Below are 25,684 nucleotides of genomic sequence, written 5' to 3'. Positions count from 1 at the left end.
CCATTAATGTCTTTCAGCAATGACAAGGAAATTTGGACTCCCATTTAATTTTGTTTTGTCTAAACCTTGCTATTCTAAGACAACTTTAAAGTACTATTTTAGAGTAAAGATGTTTAATGAGTTTATGTGTTTTCTACATCTTTATCACAAGGTGAATTTGGTGAAGTTTGTAGTGGACGCTTGAAACTTCCAGGAAAGAGAGAATTACCTGTGGCGATTAAAACCCTTAAAGTAGGCTATACTGAGAAACAGCGCAGAGATTTCCTAGGGGAAGCAAGTATCATGGGGCAGTTTGACCATCCTAACATCATCCACTTAGAGGGTGTCGTGACCAAAAGTAAGTACAGTGGCAAACTATGCATGTGTGTGTGACCATAAATATCTGAATTTCTTCTACTAGGTTATTAATTTCAGGATACACATAACACTGGGCATGATAATTCGATTAAGAGTTTCTCTGATATTCATATGTGTCCTATACTTCAGTGGGTTCTTGTCAAAGCTGATCTTCAATGAACCTGAATTTCTGTTTATTATTTTAAACATATGTATTAACTCACTTACTATGAATTCAGCACCAGAGAAAATGTATCCAGATAAAAGAAACAGTAAAAGTATCATTTTTTTTTTCCTCTTGGCTCTTTCACTTTTTATCCTAATGAAATATTAACTTCAAAGTTTCAATTGAGGCATTGAAGTTTAACATTTAATAGGATTACTGTAACCATAGGTGCCTGCCACCTTTTAAGTGGCTCTTTAGAGCTGGGTGTATTTCTTTTATTCCTTTTTTTGGTTGAGATATTTTAATAGTTCTAAAGAAAGCAATAGCCTCAGAAGACTGGGAATATTCCTTAAGACTAATTATTTTGTTAAAGCAAATCCTGTTTTTACTCAAAAATAGCTAAAATTTCACATCTGTCAAATTCTTGTTAATTTCTTGTAAATATGGTTGTGTGTTGAATGTTCCAATACAAGGATTTCAAATAATTTTTCAGTCATCCAGTAAAGTATTTATGTGACACATAACCAAGGCCTTTATATTCTTTTAATCCGTTTTCACTTTGCCATTCCTATGTATTCTCTTTCCTTCCCTTATTCCTCATACCCTACATACCACTTGTAAAATCATCTGAAACTTTTGGCAAGGAACAGTCTTTAAACTTTTTTTAAACATTGATTCAACTTCCATTTGCTATTAATCAGTTTTAAATGATGTATGCCAAATATGCATAGCAGCAATGTATGTTCAATAAGTGTTCTTATCCTACAAAGTAATGTAATTGATTAGATGTCCATTTTTACCATTTTGCTTTTTTTTTAATTTTTTAAAATTTTATTTTATTTTTAAACTTTACAATATTGTATTGGTTCTGCCATATATCGAAATGAATCTGCCACAGGCATACATGTGTTCCCCATCCTGAACCCTCCTCCCTCCGCCCTCCCCATACCATCCCTCTGGGTTATCCCAGTGCACCATGGAAAACAAACCAAAAACAACAGCAGCAGTAAAGACGGCTTTTTCACAATAAAGAGGAACAAAAGAAACAAAAAAAAAAAGTATCTGATTTATTACCAGTCAATTCTCAAATCATGATTCATTCACAGTAGGTCACAGATGAAAACACAGAAGAAAAAGACCTTAGCTAAGAGTATCATGTTGATGCTTGACAGAGCTTTTGCATCAGCCTGTTTTGCTGGAAGATTGTTTTTCTCTATGAATCAGAGAGATACGCATCTCCAGTAAGAATGCCTATAGAGGAGGAGCATAACACAGAAATAAAATTACCTGCAGACATGTGGGTTTCTTCAAACTTAGATATGTTTCTTTCCTCCACTTGATGCCTGAAAAAAAGTAAGGGGCAGGGGCAAGAAGCAAATGAGAGGCAAATAAAATAATTTTTTTGGAAGGAATAAAATAAAAGATTTTACAAAAATCATGTCCTGTGATGAATGGGGAGGAATATTTTAAGTTAGAATGTGATCTAAGGGAGAGTGTCACAGGGCCAGTAAAATGAAATCAGAACTTGAATGGGGCTATATTCTATGTGAGAGGAAGGACTTTGGAAGGACATTAGTGATAGCATATACCGGGACAGATGCTGTGGAAACAGGAGTTAACAGTGATTGAGTAATCATTTGCTATGCAAAAAAGGTACTATCTATTGTAAAACATACTTCTTAATGACAGTCACAGTATAATAGTATACAAAATCTTTGATTTATTTTATGTCTTCTTTTCATCCTTAATATGACTGTTAAATTTCATTTCCTCAAATAAACACTGACCATGACTTCCTCAAGGATATATGTAAAACTAATGGCTATACATAGGCAGCCAATCTACCCTGTAATGAGTTAAGCTGTAATGTGTAGAAGAGTGTCAGATCACTATTATGATCACAGAAGGCAGTACTGCATAATGATCAAGAACATGGGCTATGGATCTATCCACTGATTTTAATTTTGCTTCTGCCATGAAGTACTATGTGGCTTCGCACAAGTTAGTGATAGATTCAGAACCTGAGTTTCCTCACTAATGACATGAGATAAGAATGCCTCATAGTGATGTTGTGAAGGTGACTTGAATTAATACAAGTAACGTTTAAATGGGCATGACACAGAGCAGGTAATTAATAAATACATGGTTATTACTTTTCCATTTATCTCTCTTCCTATGCTCTGAAATTCTCCATATCCATGTCATTACTAATCCATTTTAATTGATATGTTACCCTGTCTACATTGCCTCTTTCTCTGAAACCTAACTACCTTTGCAGTTCCTTCTAAACCTTATTCAAATTCCATCACCACCTCCACAAAATAATTCCTCATCACTTAACCCTGAAATAATCTCTTCTTCTTTTTAACACTGTGCTAATGTAAGGATTTTTGTAAATTTCTGCAGTGTTCCTTACTGGGTCCAAACCTCTTATTCAGATCTTTTATTTATTTTTTTTCTCTCTTGCATATATATTTTTAGCTCCCTGGCTAAAAATATTTGCTCCTTGAAGAAGCAGAAACATCCTAAATATTTATGTTAATCCATTACACTTAAACCTGAACCAATCCATGCCACTTTAGTTAAAACTTTGAGCCTCAATGTCACACGAAAGAAAAAATCATACCTACCTTATAAAAATTTTATGCAGATGAAATTAAGATATGTTTGTGTGTGTGAATAAAATTGAAGATAATTGTATTAGTGAATAAGTATTTATTTTAATCTATTTAAGTAAATGCATCAGATAATAATAGTGTTAGTCACTCAGTTGTGTCCGACTCTTTGTGATCCCATGAACTGTAGTCCACCAGACTCCACTGTCCGGGGAATTCTCCAGGCAAGAATACTGGAGTGGGTTGCTATTCCCTTCCCAGGGGATCTTCCCAACCCAGGGATTGAACCCAGGTCTCCTGCACTGCAGGCAGATTCTTTAACATCTGAGCCATTAGGGAAACCATCAGATAATACTAGACAAGATCCAAAAATTATTAAAACTAATATTCACCTACTTTTATAGACCCTTAATTTATTACAGAACTTGTTTTATGTGAATGGTCCTTGCTGAGACAATAAAAGACAGCTAAACTTCTCAAAGTAAGACAAGTGAATTTGTCATATACAATTTTATATGCATTTGAGACCTTTGTTTTTGAAAGCAAATGTCATCATCAACAAATGATCATCTTTAAATTCTGTAAAGTCTAGTTTAAAAAACCAGGACTGTGGTTGAAAATACAGATTTAACATTTCCAATATTCTAATCAAATATTCTCTTTGATGTTGCTGCCATGAAGCTACACATATGTGTAAAGCAAAATGTAAATATTTAAAATATTTCTTTGTCTTATTTCTTCTATATGAGTTGAAACTGTTTCCCCTTAATAAATGTAGCTCTTGATATTCAACCTAGAAAGTCTTCAACTTGTTTTTAATTTACCATGTTGCAACTCACTTTATTTGTGTCCTTAATTTCATGCTCTCTGATCTGATGCTAATTTATTCAGCAATTATTCTCAACCTGCAACACACAGATAATGAGACATAAGTGCAACTAAATCTTGTGATTTTTCTGATTGAAGCAAAGGTGGGGAGCCTGAAGTAGCACTGCTCAGGGTGGTGCCATCATGAACCTTCTTTCCTGTATTACTACCCCACCTGCTAGAAACATGGGCTCTCATTCAGATTCCTTCTGTGATTTGTTGTTAAACAGGCCACATCATAAACAGATATATATTCTACAGAGGCTTTATGACAAATGATGTAAAAACCCACAGTTCCTGGCTTAATTGACTTATTCGCAATGCAAGATGCTTTAATATAATGTACATGGAGCCTGCTTTTACTATTTAAATAGATTCAGGAAACAAAATTTAAGAGGGAAATTATAATTTATCCACTGTAGCATTCTTTGTTCTCAGATTTATTTTTCTCACCCATGGAAATATTATCAAAATTGAATAAATATTTCAATTAAGTCTTAGAATTATTCATAGTTGTGTGTGTGTGTGTGTGTGTGTGAGTTAGTCACTCAGTCATGTCCGACTCCTTGTGATCCCATGAACTGTAGCCTGGCTGTCCATGAAATTCTCCAGGCAAGAATACTGGAGTAGGTTGCCTGCCATTAGGGGATCTTCCTGACCCAGGGGTCAACCCCAGTTACCCACATTGTAGCCAGATTCTGTACTGTCTGAGCCACCAGGGAAGCCAGTTATATTTTAGTTCTCCTGTAAAATTAGTAATTTTAAGCAAAATGCTAGAGAACAATGAAAGAAATTTCTCCCTATTTTTCTTTCTGTGTCTGAGGGGATAGCACATTCAATGACAATTAATTGTTTAAATTGTAGGACAATTCTGACTTATTATATAAATTTGTAATTATCTTTCAAATATAGTATTTTCTATCATATGAAGTCCATTTTATTTTATAGGCCTTTATTATATATTACCCAGGGCTATTCCAACAGTCTTCAGACTAGTCTTGCCATTTTGGTATTTTCCAATGGACATTAGTCCATTTCATACATTTCACAAAATCACTTTCCTCTCCTGCTTCATCACCAGGAGCAAACAAATCAAGCATAATACATATATTTTGATACTTGATATAATTTGATCATATCTCCATTATACACTATTTCTTTTTCCAAAAATTTCTACCTAGTTCTTGTTCTTCCCCTTGGTGATACTTCATTCAGCCTTAGCATGTCCTCTCCATTTTCCTCAGCTCTACTTGACCTTTAAGATTATTCAAATATGACATTCTCCATGAGACCAGCATGATTTATCTTAATTTTCCCTTCTGTCCTCACTGTCTGCCTTGCATAGAGTAAGCTACTCAATAAAGCATCCGAACTCTACATGTGTTTTATTTGCTCACCTCCAGGTTGCTAGATCAGGGCTTCCCCAGTGGCTCAGTAAATAAAGAATCCACCTGCAATAAAGGAGATGCAGGTTCAGTCCCTGGGTTGGAAAGATACCCTGGAGGAGGAAATGGCAACCCACTCCAGTATTCTTGCCTGAAAAATCCTATGGACAGAGGAGCATGGCAGGCTACAGTCTATAGGGTTGCAAACAGTCGGACAGCTGAGCAACTGAGCACGCATGCACCCGTTTCTAGATCGGTACTCAGCACATGTAGGATTCCATGTATTTGTTGAATGAATGAATTCTCAGCCAGAGACAATCTTACAAATTCTAGTTGCATGTATCTGCTGCCCATTATATCATAGTTATCTCTCTATACATATACTATCCTACTACATGATGAACTTCTTGAAATTGATATGTGTTTACAGTGTCTCTAGTGTCTGTCATAGGACCAGACACATTAGGTAATCTTAACCCTTTTTTTTGAAAAAGACAGGATTGATTAGGCTTCCCTGATGGCTCAGTGGTAAAAAATCTGTCTGCCAATGCAGGAGACATGAGTTCAATCCTTGATCTGAGATGATCCCACATGCCACGGGACAACTAAGTCCATGTGGCACAACTACTAATCTGTGCTCTAGAGCCTGGGAGCTAGGCTGAAACTGTGCACCCTAGAGCATGTCCACAACAAGAGAAGCCATTGAAATGAGAAGCTTATACATCGCAATTAGAGACTAATCCACACTCACTGAAAACTCAACTAGAGAAAAACCTGTGCAGCAACAAATCCCAGCACAACCAGAAATAAATCAATAAAATAAGTTAAAAAAAATGAATAATATTAAATGACTCAATGACTAAATTGCAGTTATCTAAAAATTTTAAATGAGTTAAAGTGATATAAAGTTTATATTTTAATTTAAATAACTTTGTTCTATAAAACCATGAGTGTTTTAGGGAAAAAGGTAAAAGGCATACAAAGGAAAGTGCATGAGGATCTTTTCACAAGACCTTGTATATAGCAGTTATAACCACTACACACACATATATTTCAGAGCTAAAGACACACATAGGTTCAAAGTAAAGGATATTGTTGCTGTTTAGCTGCTAAGTCGTGTCTGACTCTTTAGAGACCTCATGGACTGTAGCCCCCCAGGCTCCTCTGACCATGGAATTTCCCAGGGAGGCATACTGGAGTGGGTTTCCATTTCATTCTCCAGGGGATCTTCCCAATCCAAGGATATAACCACTACTTATCATTAACATTACTTTAAGAATGTGGTATGTTAATGCTTTTTACATATTATCTCCTTTAATGTGCACAACAATGCTATCCTGAAGATAATATTTGTTCTCAACTTACAGATAGGAAAATTTAACCTTAAAGAGGTCAAATACCTTATCTGGTATCATAAATATAACATAGGACAATACCAGATTTAAAAATGATTCTATATGACTCCAAAATCCAAACTCTTAAGCAGTGTACATTACTAACTTCATATATCATTATTCACTACACATGTGACAAGAAACATTTATTTATTCAAAAGGTATTCATTGATCACCTACTAAATGTCTGTTCTTATTAATCAGTAGGATACAGTGGAGATTAAACAAACTGATTTCCTGCCTTTATGGAGCTTACCTTTGAGTTGGAGAGACAGAAACTAATTGAACAAATACATTTACGATACATTAAATGAAAAAAAGTAGCGCTAAATTAGGAGATTATGGATTGTTTCTATTGAGAGTTGTTGGTTTCTATTTTAGAGAAAGATCTGTCTAATAATGAATCTGTCTAATCAATTGATCTGTCTAATCAATTGAAGGTGTGGGCCTTAGAGGTATCTGAGGACAGTGTAGTATAGGAAGAAGGACCTGCAAGGCTTGAATGGAACTTGAATAGAATGCTCAAGAGACCACAGGGCCAATGTTGCTACAATGGAATGAATGAGAGGAGTCTGGTGGAAGCTTAATTTGAAGATGTAATAGGAGCTTAGATGGTCCCTGCAAAGACTGTCTCTTAATCTGAGCTTTGGAGCCAAGATGTGATGGAATCTTATTTCTACCTTAATAGGATTAGTCAGGATGCTGTGTTGAATAAAGATGGTAGAAGTCAGTGTTGAAATGGAAAGAGAGTGAGGAGACTACTGTCATTCACATCTCATTAGGGTTAGATCAGGGTAGTAATCTAACAGGATGGTGAGTAGTAGTTGAATTCTATAGATGTTTTGAAGGCAATCACAGGAAAGCTTCTTGTGAATTAGATGTGGAATGTGAGATAAAGAGAAGACTTGATGATAATTTTAAATTACTGTTGTCCTGAGTCCCTTAAAGAAAGGAATTGCCGTTTATGGGGAAAGCTGCAGGAGGAGCAAGACTGTGGTTGGTAATCAGTAGTTCCATTGTGGACAAGTTACTTTTGAGAGGCTTATAAGTATCCAGTTGTATAAGATTGGACTCTGAAAGTATAAATGAAGATGTTTGCAGTATGAGTATGCTTCGATTTTACATCTTCCGTTTCACAAAAGGAAACAATTCTATGAGCCATTATCAGGATAAACCATGATGGAAATAAACAAATTTAACACTGAAGTAGAATGGATGCCAGACATCTATTATTCTATTACATCTTCAAATTAAGCTCTTTACCAGACTCCTCTCATTCATTCCCTGTCCTTTCATGGATGTTCTTTGCAAGTTCCAAGCCTTGCAGGTTCTTCTTTCTACAACATACTGCCCCCAGATACTTGTTTTGCATTATGACGGCATAGAGAGGTATAATAAATAAACAAAATATTTATTAAATATTTACAAGTGCTGTCTCTGCTGCTGCTGCTGCTAAGTCACTTCAGTCCTGTCCGACTCTGTGCGACCCCATAGACGACAGCCCACCAGGCTCGTCTGTCCCTGGGATTCTCCAGGCAAGAATACTGCAGTGGGTTGCCATTTCCTTCTCCAATGCATGTATGCGTGTTAAGTCACTTCAGTCGTGTCTGACTCTGTGCAACCCCATGGACAGCAGCCCACCAGGCTCCTCTGTCCACAGGATTCTCTAGGGAAGAATACTGGAATGGGTTGCCATTTCCTTCTCCAAGTGCTGTCTCTGATAAAAGCTAAATCTTACTCACCAGAAAGATAGATAACTGTAGAAAGAAAGATTTCCTGGCTCAAAGATTGACTATTAGTAAATCAAACCTTGTGATTTAAAGTCAATTTCATTATTAATAAAAGAAAGCTGTCACAATTTTAATTCTTAGATTCCTCAGCTCCTGTAACAAAGTTGATAATCTCTGAGTTCACAAGTAATTATCCACCTTCACTAATGTCAGAGACGTTCTGACTCATTTTTAACTTGATAAATGAGCAGCTAATGAAAAAGTTTATATCAATGTAAACAATCTGAAATAAAAGAGGATATTATGGAAAGCCTGAAATTTCTACTTAATAGAAACATTTAGCTTTTCCATGCTCCAGTCTCAGGTAAGGTATAGAGGTTTTTTATTTTATAATCTTTCCCAAAATTAAAATTGCATAATTTTATAAGTGGAATTAATCTCAGTGCCCTGCTAAGTTCTGATTGCCCCATACGAACTCCTCCCTTCCCACTCCACTTCTTAATAAGCATTATCTATTCCTACTACAAGCACAAAATCCCATTTTCTGGTTGACCATTAATAATTGAATTGTGATATTTGTTATTCCAAGCTTCCCTTGGAATAAAAATAAAAGTAATTTCAAGAAGCTACAAGTATTAATGCGGTAAATGAAATACCAGCCAAATATATAGAATGGCATAGCAAAATAAAACTACAGATATAGAAATATAATAATATACTCAGACATTCAGTCGTGTACAACTCTTTGCCACCCCATGGATTGTAGCCCACCAGGATCCTCTGTCCATGGGATTTTCCATGCAAGAATACTTGAATGGGTTGCCATTTCCTTCTTCTGAGGATTTTCCCTACCCAAGGATTGAACCTCTGTCTTCTACATTACAGGCAGATTCTTTACCAGCTGCACCACTATAAGCATAGGCTTACTTTTAATTATTTACAAATCTTGTAAAATGTTTCTAAGAGAAACCAAGTAAGTGACAGCTGTTTTCCAGTGAATTATGATGTTTCTAAATTAAATGCTCCCTTATTTCCTTAAATGATACATTGTGTTTCCTGATGCACTCCTGGTTTCAGAAAAGCAGGTTAGTATCAATGCAAATAAAAGAATAAGCCTGGATTTAGCTACAACTCTTGTGATGCGGCCTATTTCAGTGTTTCTCAAAATATAATGTGCCTCTGAAGATATTGCTAGAATGCAGAATCTGTTTACATAGATTGGTTTGGGCTCTGAGATTTTGCATTTCTAACAAGCTCTTTCTTGGGTGATAGCTATACCACTTGTCAAGGGCCATGCTCTGAAAAACAAGGGCTAAGTCAACATTACCCAAAGTTTGTTTAACCTAATTTTGAGATAGCTTATGAAGAGAAACTGCTTTAAAAGAAATGATGTGTTATCTCCTTTCTTGAATTTTGTTGGACATGAGCAACAAAAAAACATCAGTAAGGCAGCAGATGAAGTTTAGTTTTATTGTGACGAGAGAAACCCACATATCATGATATCTACCCTATTAAAATTTTAGGTGAAGATTACACAGTACAGTTTTGTTCATTGTAAGCACAATGTGGTATGGCTAATTTCTAGAAACTTCTTGTCTCGCATAATTGAAACTACATACCCATGAAACAGAAATCCCCCCTTTCCCTTCCCAAGGCACTGGCAGCCACCATTCTGCTTTATTTTTCTATGGGTTTGAACACTTTAGATTCTTCACATAAGTACTATAGAACCCAAGACCTATCCACTTCACTATTGAACACTGCCAAATGCTTGGAGCATCCATAAGTAATGATTGTTTGTAAGAATATGTTATTTATTGAGAGCAACTGCATTCCCACTGGATCTACCATTTATGCATGAGCCGGATGGTGTGGCACAGTCATTATTATCAAAATTAATATAACACAAAAGACTATCTTTTAAGTTTTAAAATGAAATGTAAAATAAATTTGGAAATTATAGGCATCATAGTGTGGAGGGAAGGAAAACAGCTTTCATAGGTAGACCTGAATTTGATTCCCAGCTTTGTTTTTTATAACTTGCACTAATCAACTCAGATAATATATTGAATCTTTTCAAGCCACACTTTTCTCTCTGAAAAGAGTCATTTGTAATATCAGTGTTACACAATCTTGATGACAGTTAAAATTAATATCATGACTTGTAAGAAGTGGATGCTCCATAAGTCAATCAACTATAGCTGTTTTATGATTATCAATATAAAATGATAAAATATGACCTAGGCAAATTCCTCGAATAATCTGTTTCTATTACTGCTTAGACTCTGCCTGAACTGGGTCCTTAGTAAATAACATAAAGTAATATAAAAACTCCACTCTCAGATTAAAATCATGTTTTAACATGCTTTATGAGCTCTTTTTATATTGATTTTTTATAATATGCTTTCAAAATTATTGGCAAATCTACTCTTTGTACTTCAACTGGATAATGGAAAATGATTTATACCATTTTATTGAGTTTACAATGGTTAGAGTAAGCCACATTAATTATTACTATGTCATCTTTGCAGGCTAGCAGGAACTGAGACAAAACATAAGCCAAACTAAATATAATTATCATTAAAATGGCTCAAATATAAAAAATAATCGGATGGTTCATGAATTTTCTTATTCTTGTCAACAAAAGAAGGGCATGCTTATTTGCAAATATGCATTTTTATTGCTTTTCCCCATTTTCTGACCGAGAAGGCAATGGCAACCCACTCCAGTACTCTTGCCTGGAGAATCCCATGGACGGTGGAGCCTGGTAGGCTGCAGTCCATGGGGTCGTGAAGAGTCGGACATGACTGAGCGATTTCACTTTCACTTTTAACTTTCATGCATTGGAGGAGGAAATGGCAACCCACTCCAGTGTTCTTGCCTGGAGAATCCCAGGGACAGCGGAGCCTGGTGGGCTGCCGTCTATGGGGTCACACAGAGTTGGACACAACTAAAGTGACTTAGCAGCAGCAGCAGCATTTTCTGAAATATGAGAGGCATTTTAGGTTCCTATCATATTTTTCAAATAACACTTTTGCTATTGAAAATACAACCTACACCGTCATAAATAATGTATCTGACTTTTAAAATTAGGTGATGAACCCCAGAAAAACCTTATAGGAGAGAAACCAGGTGCCTAACTCCCTAAAAAAGTAACTATTTTTTTGTTTCCAAATATATACTATTTAATAACAGTAAGGTTTATGATCAGTTCATTCTCTTTAGATTGTGAATTCTTTCATCTAAGCTCAGTGAACTTGGGTTGAATTTAAGGAACAAATTTGCCTAAGAAAGAGGTTTTTTACATAAAGATTTATCCAACTCCTGCTCAGGAGACCTTGGGAGAGCCATAATAAATATTTACACTAACCCATAACTGTAAGAAGAGAGTCTAAAAAATTAGAGGATAGATGCAAAGAAGAAATTCTAGAAAAAGAGAACAGAAGGAAACTGAAGTTTGTGTTGTAGTAATATAGGGGTGGTACTGTAATCATAAAAGACTTGGGGTAGAGGAGGTAAAGGTAGATATTGACAAAGTCTTCACTTTGATGGACAAGGCATCTGCTCACATGGTAGGGACTGAGGTGCTGATGAAGGAAAGCTTTGACTACATCCCTTGGATATCTGCTGGAATTAGGTTCTTCTCGCATGGTAGGGACTGAGAGGTGCTGATGAAAGGAAGTTTCAACTATATCCCTTGAATATCTGCTGGAATTCAGTTCTTCCAGTTCCAGTTAAACTCTGACAACACCCTCAGCAGATTTCTGTAAATGAAAGACAAAGAGCTTCACAGGGCAGATTCCTGAAACATAGGCTGATTCCTGAAAACGTAGACCTTTTTCTAGTTTGTTCAGAGCTGGTGTTCAGTAAGTACACACTCTTTGGTGCTAATACCTATAATTTTTTAAAAATACTTCCATACTGTTTGATAAAAAGCTGAAGACAGGGTTACCTGCATGTCCCTTTTGTATGCCTACTCAGCTTCATCTCTGAGTACTTCTGAATTCCTGAAATCAGACAGATGAAGGAGTGATGTCTCGTATAGCAGGACATTTCAATATTCCAGCATTGTGGCTGGTGGAACTTTGGACATGTAGGTCCCTGTGCCAAAACAGTTATTATTTAGTTCTGGACTTTTGAAAGAAAAGGGGTTTCAACATTAATGATAGTCAGAAATAAGCCCTAGGATATAAAAATGAGACCAAAGGACCAAAAGCAGAATTTGGTCTATTTAGTAGTTTGTCTGAGGTCCATTGAATGGGTGTGGCAATGCCCTTAAAATGAAGTTAATCTGGGAGCAAAAAACTGACTCATTTGAAAAGACCCTGATGCTGGGAAAGATTGAAGGCAGGAGGAGAAGGGGACGACAGAGGATGAGATGGTTGGATGGCGTCACCGACTCAATGGAGATGAATTTGAGTAGATTCCAGGAGTTGGTGATGGACAGGGAGGCCTGGCGGGCTGTGGTCCATGGGCTCATAAAGAGTCAGTTACGACTGAGCAATTTAAACTAAAGTGAACTGAATCTGGGAGCATATCTCAATTTATGAACTTAGATTACAGTAATCCTAAGGAGAAAAGGCATTTATAATCTTTTTTGTTTGTTTGTTTATTGCCATGGCCATTTACAAATACAACATGAGTCCCTCTTTTTTTTTTTTCCTGGTATTGTATTTCCAGTCATTTTAAAAATCAGTGTTCCCCAACTCATGTCCTGTAACTTCCTGAATTATAAAAGGAAAATCCAGGCCTCTAGCTGTGTTTGAAGTTGACAAGCTCTTTCATGACAAGATACAGGCTACCTCTTCTTCCTGAAGTCCTTGTCACCTTTTGTTACAATGGTGACACTTTCAAAGTTCAAGTCAAATGACAACTCTAATGCATATTTTCTACATATGGGATGTTTTACGTAACAGGTATACTACAAATATATGATAAATTATTTTAGGCAAACTTTTTTTTATAACTTTTACAAACTTTAAAGAGGAGGAGAGAAATCAATCTGCCTTTATAGTATTACTTGTCACATTCCATTCAAAGAATAATACTGTGAAGTGTTTTAACAGAAGATAATTATCTGAGTAAGAAATTAGACTGAACTATTGGTGGCTCAGTGGTAAAGAAACCGCCTGCAATGCAGGAGAAACATGTTCGATTCCAAGGTCGGGAAGATACCCTGGAGGAGGGCACAGCAACCCACTCCAGTATCGTTGTCTGGAGAATTCCATGGACAGAGGAGCCTTACAGGCCACAGTCCATAGTGTCACAAGAAGTGAGATACGACTAAAGTGACTTAGTACACGCACATACACCATATTATACTAAATAGTGAGTTTTAAGTGACTTTGGAATGAAAACTCCTTTTTCTTCCTAGTTGCTTCTTTTTTGTATGTAATTATCTTTTTATATCTGTTTGCACTTCAAGGTAATGTTGATTGAATAAATTTAAAAGTTCTAATTCTATGACCTGAATGAATCACTTCTCAAGTAAAATACAGGTACCTTTCTGGACAATGCCATTAAGTTAATTATAGTGCATTTCATAATTGATAGGCTTCATTTCCCTTATTGTGGACTTCTTTCATAGCTCACTCAGTAAAGAATCTGCCTGCAATGCAGGAGACCTGGGTTCCATTCTTAGGTTGGGAAGATCCCCTGGAGAAGGAAATGGCAATCCACTGCTATTGCTGCTAAGTCGATTCAGTCTTGTCCGACTCTTTGCAACTCCATGGACTGCAGCCCACCACCAGGCTCCTCTGTCCATGAGATTTTCCAGGGTAGAGTACTGGAGTGGGTTGCCATTTCCTTTTCCAATGCATGAAAGTGAAAAGTGAAAGTGAAGTCGCTCAGTCGTGTCCGACTCTTAGCGACCCCACGGACTGCAGCCTACCAGGGTCCTCTGTCCATGGATTTTCCAGGCAAGAGTACTGGAGTGGGTGCCATTGCCTTCTCCGCTCCAGTACTCTTGCCTAGAAAATCTCATGGACAGAGGAGCCTGGTGGACTACAGTCCATAGCGTCGCAAGAGTTGGACACGACTTAGCGACTAAACCACCACCACCACCATTTCCCTTATTATATAAAAAATTAACCAATAGACATACCATAAGATCTTTTTCCACTTACCTCAGTATAATTTAGCACTAAAATTGTATGTAGTATACATTTACTAAAGAATAAAGGGGCATTTTTAAAAATATAGTGAGGTTAATGTGGAGTGATAAAACTAACAACCTTGTTTTAGGTATTTTTTCATATAGCAAATATTTTTGATCTTATATTTTTCATCTTATATCACAGACATATTACACACAAAATGCCATAATTTTATGAAGGTAAAATGTGATCTATTCTCTTGGTCAAATTACATCTAGCAATGACATTTATGCACAAAGTTGATAAAGTTTATAAAATAATGATATACAGTAAATTTAAATTCTAAGTTATGGGCACATATTGGATAGCAATATGACTTAGGGGATACTCACAATAACTCTGTGAGGCAGGTGCCATTAGTGTCCCCATTTTGGAGGTGAAGAGGTACACAGATGAGAATTGATTTGCTTAAGATCATATGATAGTAGTTGTTTAATCTAGGATATAAAGCCAAGCAGTGTGGCTTCAGAGTCTGTCCAGCTACAGTTTTATATCAGATGTGAAAAGAGGAGGACCTCATCCATCAGAACAATGATTACAAGAGATGTTTCCAGATAGCAAGAGGAACTAGAACAGGGTTTTGAGGGATGGGAAAATTTGGATTGATAGAGATTGTAGCTATGTGGCCTAGAGGGAAAAGAGAGGTAGCCAAAAGTAAAAGTATTACAAGAATATGGAAATAAATTTGGGAAAATGCAACATATATTCCAGGGATCATCAGTAGGGCTGTTAGACTGGATGAAAGTTTTTATTTAGAACTCTTGAGAAACCTGTATGCAGGTCAGGAAGCAACAGTTAGAACTGGACATGGAACAGCAGACTGGTTCCAAATTGCCAACATCTGATGGATCATCAAAAAAGCAAGAGAGTTCCAGAAAAATATCTATTTCTGCTTTATTGACCATGCCAAAGCCTTTGACTGTGTGGATCACAACAAACTGTGGAAAATTCTGAAAGAGATGGGAATACCAGACCACCTAACCTGCCTCTTGAGAAATCTGCATGCAGGTCAGGAAGCAACAGTTAGAACTGGACATGGAACAACAGACTGGTTCCAAATAGGAAAAGGAGTACGTCAAGGCTGTCTATAGTCACTCTGCTTATTTAACTTATATGCAGAGTACATCATGAGAAATCCTGGGCTGGAGGAAGCACAGGCTGGAATCAAGATTGCTGGGAGAAATATCAATAACCTCAGGTATGCAGATGACACCACCCTTATGACAGAAAGTGAAGAAGAACTAAATCACATCTTGATGAAGGTGAAAGTGGAGAGTGAAAAAGTTGGCTTAAAGCTCAACATTCAGAAAACGAAGGTCATGGCATCCGATCCCATCACTTTATGGCAAATAGATGGGTAAACAGTGGCTGATTTTATTTGTGTGGCTGCAAAATCACTACAGATGGTGATTGCAGCCATGAAATTAAAAGGCACTCCTTGGAAGGAAAGTTATGACCAATCTAGACAGCATATTGAAAAGCAGAGACATAACTTTTGTCAACAAAGGTCTGTCTAGTCAAGGCTATGGTTTTTCCAGTAGTCATGTATGGATGTGAGAGTTGGACTATAAAGAAAGCTGAGCACCAAAGAATTGATGCTTCTGAACTGTGGTGTTGGAGACGACTCTTGAGAGTCCCTTCGACCGCAAGGAGATCCAACCAGTCCATCCTAAAGGAGATCAGTTCTGGGTGTTCATTGGAAGGACTGATGTTGAAATTGAAACTCCAATACTTTGTCCACCTCATGCAAAGAGCTGCCTCATTTGAAAAGACCCTGATGTTGGGAAATATTGAAGGCAGGAGGAGAAGAGGACAAAAAAGGATGAGATGGTTGGATGGCATCACCAACTCATTGGACATGAGTTTGGGTAAACTCCGGGAGTTGGTGATGGACAGGGAGACTTGGCATGCTGCAGGTCATGGGGTCGCAAAGAGTCGGACACGACTGAGCAACTTAATTAACTTGTGAGAAAGATGAATGTGTTTCCTGGATATTATTATTTGACATTTCATATCATTACCTCTATTAAAATGAAATTCATCCTTAAACTCATTTTCTACACAAATGGACTTTGATATTGAAATTTTTTTCATCTTAAATATCAATCTTTATCATTCTTGTGATACTATCTTCTCTCTGACCGCATTTAGCATATACTAAGATATCATCATGCCAGGAATTTACTTGCTACTCAAAGAGGACTGTTTATATATATACATATAAAACATTATATATATATATAATGTTTTATATGTATATATATAAAATTTGCACACAAAAATAAAAACTTCCAGGTAAAGATGGCACTACTGATAAAGAACTTGCCTACCAACTCCGGTGGACACAAAAGATGTAGGTTTGATCCCTGAGTCAGGAAGATCCCTTGGAAGAGGGCATGGCAATCCAGTCCAGTATTCTTGCTTGGAGAATCTCATGGAGAGAGGAGCCTGGTGGGCTATAGGCATGCAAAAGCTGGACATGACAAAAGCGACTTAGTATGCATACTTTTCCTAGATAAGACTACAAAATAAAAAAGCAGCAGTTTATACCACTGTGCTCTTTTCAGGTAAACCAGTGATGATCGTGACAGAGTATATGGAAAATGGCTCTTTAGATACATTTTTAAAGGTAAGATTTTATATAAATGCAACCATTGAAAGTGTTATTTATATACTGACTGTGATGTTGAAGGAGAAATAGAAATAGAATATTTCTATTTAAAATTTAAAGCTAAATTTTAAATAGAAATATCTGGAGTCAGGATAATTGTACTACAAAAATTAACTTTGGCTTGAAAATTGGCTTGAAACTTATACAAATGCAAATTACATATCTCTAGGGTTTTATTTAATGTATGTTAATGTGTCTCCCCCCAAAAAAATAAAGGAGGAAAGGAAGGAAGGTGGATAGGAATGAAGGAAAGGAGAAAAAGAGAATTTTTTATAAGTATTTAACTCTCTGTAAAGTAAGTTAGAGAAATACAAATATTATATGGTATTGCTTATATGTGCAATATAAAAAATGGTATAAATGAGCTTGTTTACAAAACAGAAATAGTGTCACAGATGTAGAAAACAAACTTATGGTCACCAGTGGGGGAAAAGGGAGATACATTTGCAGATTGAAATTGATGATATAGATGCTATTATATATAAAATAGATAACTAATGAATATCTACTGTATAGAAAGAAAACTCTACTCAATACTCTGTAATTGCCTATTGGGAAAAGAATCTAAAAAAGGGTAGATATATGTATATGTATAACTGGTTCACTTTACACCTGAAACTAACACAAGATTGTAAATAAATTACAATGAAAAAAAATTTTTAAAGAATATAAGTATTTAAATTTCTCAAAATACGTAATATCAGGCAGAACAGGGAAAATGTCTATAAAATCCGTGAAAATCATATACTAATGAAAGAGTCAAACAGACTCATAACTCCCCTGAGGGCCAGCCACTGCTTGTACTTCTGTATTTGAAGAATCATTATGTGATAATAGATGGTAGTCAATGTTGTTAGATCTTTTGGGTTTTAGGAAAATAATTTACTACGCAACTTTCCAAATGTTAAACTTTGGCTACTCATTTTATTAGTAAATAGTATGTGCTGAACAATGTAACATGTTTGCAGGCCTGATTAAACCTGTAGACTGGCAACCTTTCACCCTCAAATGGCAACAGCTGTCATTGATTAGAAAAGTGAAGCAGCAGTGGCATTAGTTACCATCATAAGAATATGACAGGGGTCCAATGGTAAGGCAAATTTCCCTTCCAGTCTCCTGCCTCTACCAGACTCTGCTGCCAAATTTCTTGTACGTTTATTTATCAGCCCCTTAAGGTCACATCATTCCTTTATTTCAAAATAAGCATCAGTTGAGCCTTATTCGGTGTGTCTACACCAAATCCAGTGCCCGCAAGCCTCCCAGAAATACTAACATTCTCCTGGTCATTGCTCAGTCCCTCCCTCCCTCATCTGCTACTGCAGAATCTCACTTATTTCCTCTGGCCACTTCTTTACCCCAATATGCCTATCCAAACAGCTTCTTTTAAATCACTTCTAAAATATGCAGTGTTAACCCAAGGCAGGCACTAAATTGGAGTGATGAAAACACTCTTCTGATGACTAAGAAAGGAATTACAAAGCAGAAAAGAGCAGCAATACATAAGATTTTGGTCGAGGGTTTTCAAAGCCTTCATCTGCTTTCACTGAGTAGAGGACACTTTGTATACACTTGGTAACTGATACAGTTATCAGGTTTACTGTCTATTGCTTAATTTTTTTCCATTCTCCTTCAGATAGAAATTGCAATGTGAATTTGGTAGTAGTATGTATTAATTTAAGGATTGAAGGAAGATCCAGTGATAGGTGTTGCAGGACTAATATTTCTGTATAATCTTTACAGAAAAATGACGGGCAGTTCACTGTGATCCAGCTGGTTGGCATGCTGAGAGGCATCGCTGCAGGAATGAAATACCTTTCCGACATGGGCTACGTGCATAGAGACCTTGCTGCCAGAAACATCTTAATCAACAGTAACCTTGTGTGCAAAGTGTCTGACTTTGGGCTTTCCAGGGTACTGGAAGATGATCCTGAGGCAGCCTACACCACAAGGGTAAGATCTAACAGAATGCCTTCTGAAATACTACGCTGGAGACATTGAATATTTAAAGATTTTAAAAAGAAAAAGAAGTTCCTCCAATATAGGAAGAAAGAGGGAGGAAACAGAGAGGGTGGCTAAAAAAGTCCAAATAATTTCCTTGTTAGATGTCAGAAAATTCAAATATTAAACTTAGATAAGCTAAGTATTCACGTAATGAGTCTTAACTGTTTATTTTTTTTCTACAGATACTGAAAATAAAAAGTTTGGGTTCAGAGTGGATACAACTGATAAAAATCATATACAGTATTAAATGTAAAAGTTAAAGAATGTCCTGTATTAAAAGTAATAAATATATACATATATTAACATATAATATATGTATGCATGTAATATGTGCTCATATTATGTATCTGAATATATTAATATGCTTTGTATGTGAATATATAAACATGTATAGCATTTCAGTCAGTCAGTCAGTTCAGTCGCTCTGTCGTGTCCGACTCTGACCCCGTGAATCGCAGCACACCAGGCCTCCCTGTCCATCACCATCTCCCGGAGTTCACCCAAACTCATGTCCATCGAGTCAGTGATGCCATCCAACCATCTCATCCTCTGTCATCCCCTTCTCCTCCTGCCCCCAATCCCTCCCAGCATCAGGGTCTTTTCCAGTGCGTCAACTTTTCACATGAGGTGGCCAAAGTATTGGAGTTTCAGTTTCAACATCAGTCCTTTAGCATAAACCCTATATATAGGGTTCATGTATATATGTGTATATATATATATATATATATATATATATATACTTGTTCATGTATAAAACAAGTACGGAAATATCTAAATATCTAAATATAAATATTATATTTAGAATATAAAATTCTAAATATTCATATGATAGGGAATAAAAGAGCTATTCCTTCAGAAAGTTTTGATTTACTGGAAGTATTTTAATGCCTAATTGCTTTTCTTTTATACCATGTAAACTGTTAAGCCGGCTTCTATGGAAAATTGGTCACTAAATCATATTGTCAAAATGAGCATAAATCAACACCCTTTTCCAGCAAAGTAATTGCTTCCTGAATCATTGTAATACAATTGACAGTTCTTTCTGTAGAAAACTCTGGGTAATGATGGAACAGAATTTCCTGAGCAGTCTATGTACTGCATTTCTTGAGTTTTAATGCCTTATAATAAACTAAACTTGTTCTAAATCTTTTGAAGGTCATCAAAACATCCTCAATGTTTAAACGTCTTATGAAGGCGGGAATTTATCATTATATCTTTTTCACTATATATACAATGTTGTTAACTTTTGTTTCAATACAGAATACTTTTGACATCACTTATGCTAAATGTGAACATTTTCTAATTTAATTCAATGTTTTAAAATTACTTGTTTTAGTCTATTTTAGATTATAAGGCTGTTTTTTTTTCATTGTGTTGTGATTTATGGATCATTAGGATTTCACTATGCTGAAGATCAAGAGTAACTTACCTAAGCAAACAAAACTTTCCATTGGTCAGCCTAATAAATCAATAAATTAATTGGTGGGATTTTCCTGTCTTCTAGACCTAATTATTATTGTCATTATTTCTGTTAACTGAAACCTCAAGTAGGGATTCTCTTGGGATTAGAGTTACACTTAATAAACTTGGCCTAAACAAGACTGAGTTTATAGAGAAATCTGTTCCCAGTATGGTTGGTTGGTGTCTTAGTTATTAATAAATGTATAAAGTGAATTTGTCAAGATCTGTGTAAATGTGTTATGCTAGTGGAGAAGGAGGGGGAAGGAAGCCAAAGATGAGGCCCTCAAGATTTACTCCTCGAAATGGGGTATGGTTGCACTTTGTGGAAAATCCATATACTGAGAAATGAGTCAGTGAGGGAACTTCAGATAATACTGATATACGATATGATGGTCAGAGGACCAGGAGAAAACTTCGAGGCTGAAGTTTAAAATAATCGACAAATTGCAGTTTGAAGAGAAATCATAAGGGCTTCCCTGTGGCTCAGAAGGTAAATAATCTGGCTGCCATGCAGACCTGGGTTCAATCCCTGGATCAGGAAGATCCCTTGGAGAATGGCAACCCACTCTAGTATTCTTGCCTGGAGAATTCCATGGACGGAGGAGCGTGGTGGGCTGCTATACCACATGGGGTCGCAACGAGTCAGACGCGACTGAACAACTATTTATGTATACATATATTATTATATATGTTAACACATATATTATTATGTATACATATGTGTATGTATACACATATTATATAATAAATACATATAATAAAATACATAATAGTAATATAGGCCATCCCAAATGCCACCTAGTTGGCCTAATGATGTGATCTTGCCTGTGAATATTTAATTAACAAAAGTATGTTTCAGGAGAGTCTTCTTAAAGTGGTATTATCATGTTTCTAAGGAGCAAATAATTGAAAATTAGCTTGAATAATTCAAATTAATGTCAACTCACAGAAATTTCAATCATTACATGAAGTTGTTATTTCTTCATATGTCTTGAAGCTTTGGTTCATAAAGAGCAATTTAAGTCCCATTTTTTTTTAGTGGGTAAATTAAATTTTTTTCTTCCTGCAAAACAGGAATACATATTTTAGTTTCTTCCAAGAAAATATTTAAAACCCACATTTTTCTCTCTCTCAGTCTCTATTTTAAGGTGTATTTGCTTATAGATGACATATTTGTTGCATGGATTTTCCTTCTTTGAAAACTTAAGAGAAAAGAGTTTACACTGAAATGGGTGAGATATAAAATTGTCTATTTTGTAAACTAAGAGAAAACTTACCAAATCATAGTTTTTATCATGTAAAAACCCAAACTTGATAACCTTGTGAGTGTTCCCCCATAATCTAATTTTAATAATTTTTAATTTGGTTGACTCTAATTTAGATACGTGCCTTTTACTTTTAAAAATAGTCAGTTTGATCAAATACACACAGAAGTATGACAATAAAAAATAAGAGAAATCAAGTCTAAAATAAATTGCACAGTGTCAGGAGAAAGTATAACCAAGTTGTTTTTTTTTTTTAATATATCTGATTTTCATGCTTGCCTTATTAACTTTGAAACTTCTCAGGATTGCATTCAGCAATCAAGAATTTCTATTTACAATCCCTATATTAAAGGAAAAAGTGATACTCTGGGAATTTGAGTCCTTTACTTTCTGTTAGCAAGTCATGAAAGTATACCTTATTGATTTGCCTTACTGCCTGCTTTCCCCACTTAAAGTTGCCATCCTGATACTGTAATTGAGATGTGGGTCCTGTATGTGTTCCAGCAGTCAGACAGAATTTAAACTAGAAGGCTTCTGGACAGCCAATTAGTAGTCAGTCTACAAGTGCTTATGGGCTTGAGATATGTGAAAGGAGACTGCATGCTGTCAAACAGATTCACTTAAAAATGCTACATCTCTTTCTACATCTTTTCAGTAAGGCAGAAGTATCCTTAGATACATTTGAAGTATGTGGACATTTTTTTTATTCTTTTTCAATTTTAGGGAGGCAAAATTCCAATCAGATGGACTGCCCCAGAAGCTATTGCTTTTCGAAAGTTTACTTCTGCGAGTGATGTCTGGAGCTATGGAATCGTGATGTGGGAGGTTGTATCTTATGGAGAAAGACCCTACTGGGAGATGACCAACCAAGATGTAAGTACAAAACTAGTCCCCTTAAAATTTGAAATGAGATATAGGTCTCTGAGTCATGCGATTTTTATATACACGCGCACACACACACACACAAATATAAGTGTGTATATGTGTATATATATGTGTATTTCTGAAAATGAGAGGTGCTTAAAAAAGTGAAAGGCTCTTTGCTTAACCTCTGGTCTGTTTTGTTGTTATTAAAATCCTTTATACAAAACCTCAAAATAAGTTAGCACAAAGGAAAGCAAGTTATTGTTATATAAAAGCTTAGTCCCTTGCCAGGACAGTTCTAGCTATACTATCATGATGTTTCACTCATTTCATGTCAGTATCATTTTCAAAAATGAAGAAAGAGCCATCAAAGAATGAATACTGACAGGCAAGTTTTTACAACATGTGCCTGATAAAAGGAGCTAATACTCCATATGAAAAGGATGAATGATATTGATTTAACAGGGGATGCTCTTAGAGAATAAAAAGAAATAATCTATGTTTCTTTATATTTAAAAATAGAGGAAGAGTTATATTGTCTGTTTAATTTTGTAAAAAGTAAAAAAAAAAAAGCTGCTTTTTTCCCATATGGAGAAATAATTCAAGCTTAAAATAATAGAATCTTGGAATTAAAGACCCCAAAAAAGAATCTTCTATTCAGGTTCAGAATGATGCTTGACACATGACTCTCTGGTCTTTTCCTTTGTAATTTTCCATTGTGACTATTCAGTACAGCCCTTTCTATTTTGAATCACATTGAAATTTGATATTTTTATTCAAATAAATAATTATAAAAGCTAACATGTATTAAGTCCTTACTGTATCAAAAACAAAAACAATACTCTATGCCTATACTATTTTAAATGATTTAACAACTAATAGCTCATTACTTCTTTGTAGAAAATAACAGCATAATGAACAAGCTTAGCTCAATAAATCACCATGACGATTTAAAACATTTCTTTTTTCCCCAATTATTTCTTTTGTCCATGCTCTCTAAAGTCTCCCTCTCCTACGCCTTTAGGGATTATTACACAGGTACTGTAACTCTCCAGCTGCATTTTGGTGAATCAGCAGTACCATGCTAGTAATTAAGATTCACTTTCAGATAAAAAAATCCAAGTCCAGTCTAAATCGAAGTCAATCCTACATCCATTTCAAAGTGTATTCTATAACAACAGGGTCAGCCTGACACCAGGTAGGGAGATTGGGAAGGAAGAATTGTCAGATTTTTGCTGTCCTCTCTGTGAGATCCTTGTATTCCAGCTGATATCCGAGAATTCCCATACTTACTGCCTGCTCCCCACCTCACAGCCTCTTATGATGCCTCACACATGTCTGCTTCACCAGAGGACAGCACATTCTTGTTGGTTGTTCTATCAGTGTCCCCTCTTTTAGGTACTATTGCAGGCTGTCCTGGGCTTCCGTGGTAGTTCATCTGGTAAAGAATCCACCTGAATGCAAGAGAACAGAGTTCAATTCCTGGGTCAGGAAGATCTGCTGGAGAAGGGATAGACTACCCATTCCAGTATTCTTGGCCCAGCTGGTAAAGAATCCTTCTTCAGTGCTGCTCTAACCAGCCTGCCTCCTTCAGATTCCCTAGATGAGAAGTCAAGGTCGCCCTCTGGCTTTCCCAAGAAATATTTAACAGCATTCTTCTTGGATAGCAATAGGAAATTAAGCTGATTGATTCCTGCCTCTCAGCAAGCATACTGCAAGGCAATGAGTCTCCCTTTCTTTTTGTCATCTACAATGCTACAACTAGTTTTCTTTGTGTCCTGTTTGGTTGACTTAGTCAAGCAAAGAAGGGATGCTGACTTTTATGTTTCTCTAAATTTGAGAGAAAATATCATCTACTGTCATCAACTTTATGATTTTAGGGCCAGGACTGTGGCCAAAGTGATGAAATCATTGCATGTTTAGCAATCAATCAGAGGGTTATTATCCATTTCCCAGTTAATACAATGGAGAGATTAAATGACTTTCTTTAGGCCACAAAAATATAAGTTATGCCAGAAGTTTCAGCTTGGCTCTCCAAAATTTTATATCTAACCTCCACACTGTTTCCAATTGAATCAGTCTTCTAATTGAATATAAAATATTCAATTCAGTATGTAATAATTACTATGGATTAATCTAGTCTAGACAGAGACCAGACCTATTTTGCTATTTGCTACACTCTCCAGATAAATGTCTAATGCTAACTTGAAACATATGGTTTGGCTTTGGACTTCTCTCAAGGCTCATTTCAATGCCACTGTTTCCTTTAGTCTTTATGAGAGTATTTCATTCTGTCATGCCAACAAGGCTGCTCCCTTCTCTCGAGGAAAACATTTATCCCTATTTGGTGTTATAGCTCCTTCTCACTCTTGAGATATATTTAATTCTGATTTGTCACTTGAAATTATTTTTAGTCCTTCCCAAATATGTCAACATTCGGAAAATTAATATCATGGCATCCGGTCCCATCACTTCATGGCAAATAGATGGGGAAACAGTGGAAACAGTGTCAGACTTTATTTTTTGGGGCTCCAAAATCACTGCAGATGGTAATTGCAGCCATGAAATTAAAAGACGCTTACTCCTTGGAAGGAAAGTTATGACCAACCTAGACAGCATATTAAAAAGCAGAGAGACATTACTTTGCCAACAAAGGTCCATCTAGTCAAGGCTATGGTTTTTCCAGTGATCATGTATGGATGTGAGAGTTGGACTATAAAGAAAGCTGAGCAGCAAAGAATTGATGCTTTTGAATTGTGGCATTGGAGAAGACT

At 36.1% G+C, this 25,684-nt stretch overlaps 1 protein-coding gene across 3 annotated transcripts in view; it reads left to right on the top strand.

Annotated features, from left to right (window-relative positions):
• The window catches only part of EPHA5 (EPH receptor A5), a 398,564-nt gene that overhangs the window by 350,302 nt on the left and 22,578 nt on the right, over positions 1 to 25,684 (top strand). For all 3 annotated transcript variants that reach the window (XM_010848896.1, XM_010848895.1, XM_010848897.1), the window contains 4 exons: positions 152 to 337; positions 17,216 to 17,277; positions 19,060 to 19,269; positions 22,770 to 22,919. In XM_010848896.1, coding sequence (XP_010847198.1) covers positions 152 to 337; positions 17,216 to 17,277; positions 19,060 to 19,269; positions 22,770 to 22,919 — 608 coding nt within the window. The remainder of the gene's footprint in view (positions 1 to 151; positions 338 to 17,215; positions 17,278 to 19,059; positions 19,270 to 22,769; positions 22,920 to 25,684) is intronic.

Source organism: Bison bison, unplaced genomic scaffold, assembly GCF_000754665.1.
Source record: "Bison bison bison isolate TAMUID 2011002044 unplaced genomic scaffold, Bison_UMD1.0 scf7180017864279, whole genome shotgun sequence".
NCBI lineage: Eukaryota > Metazoa > Chordata > Mammalia > Artiodactyla > Bovidae > Bison > Bison bison.
This window is presented reverse-complemented; position numbering and strand designations above follow the sequence as displayed.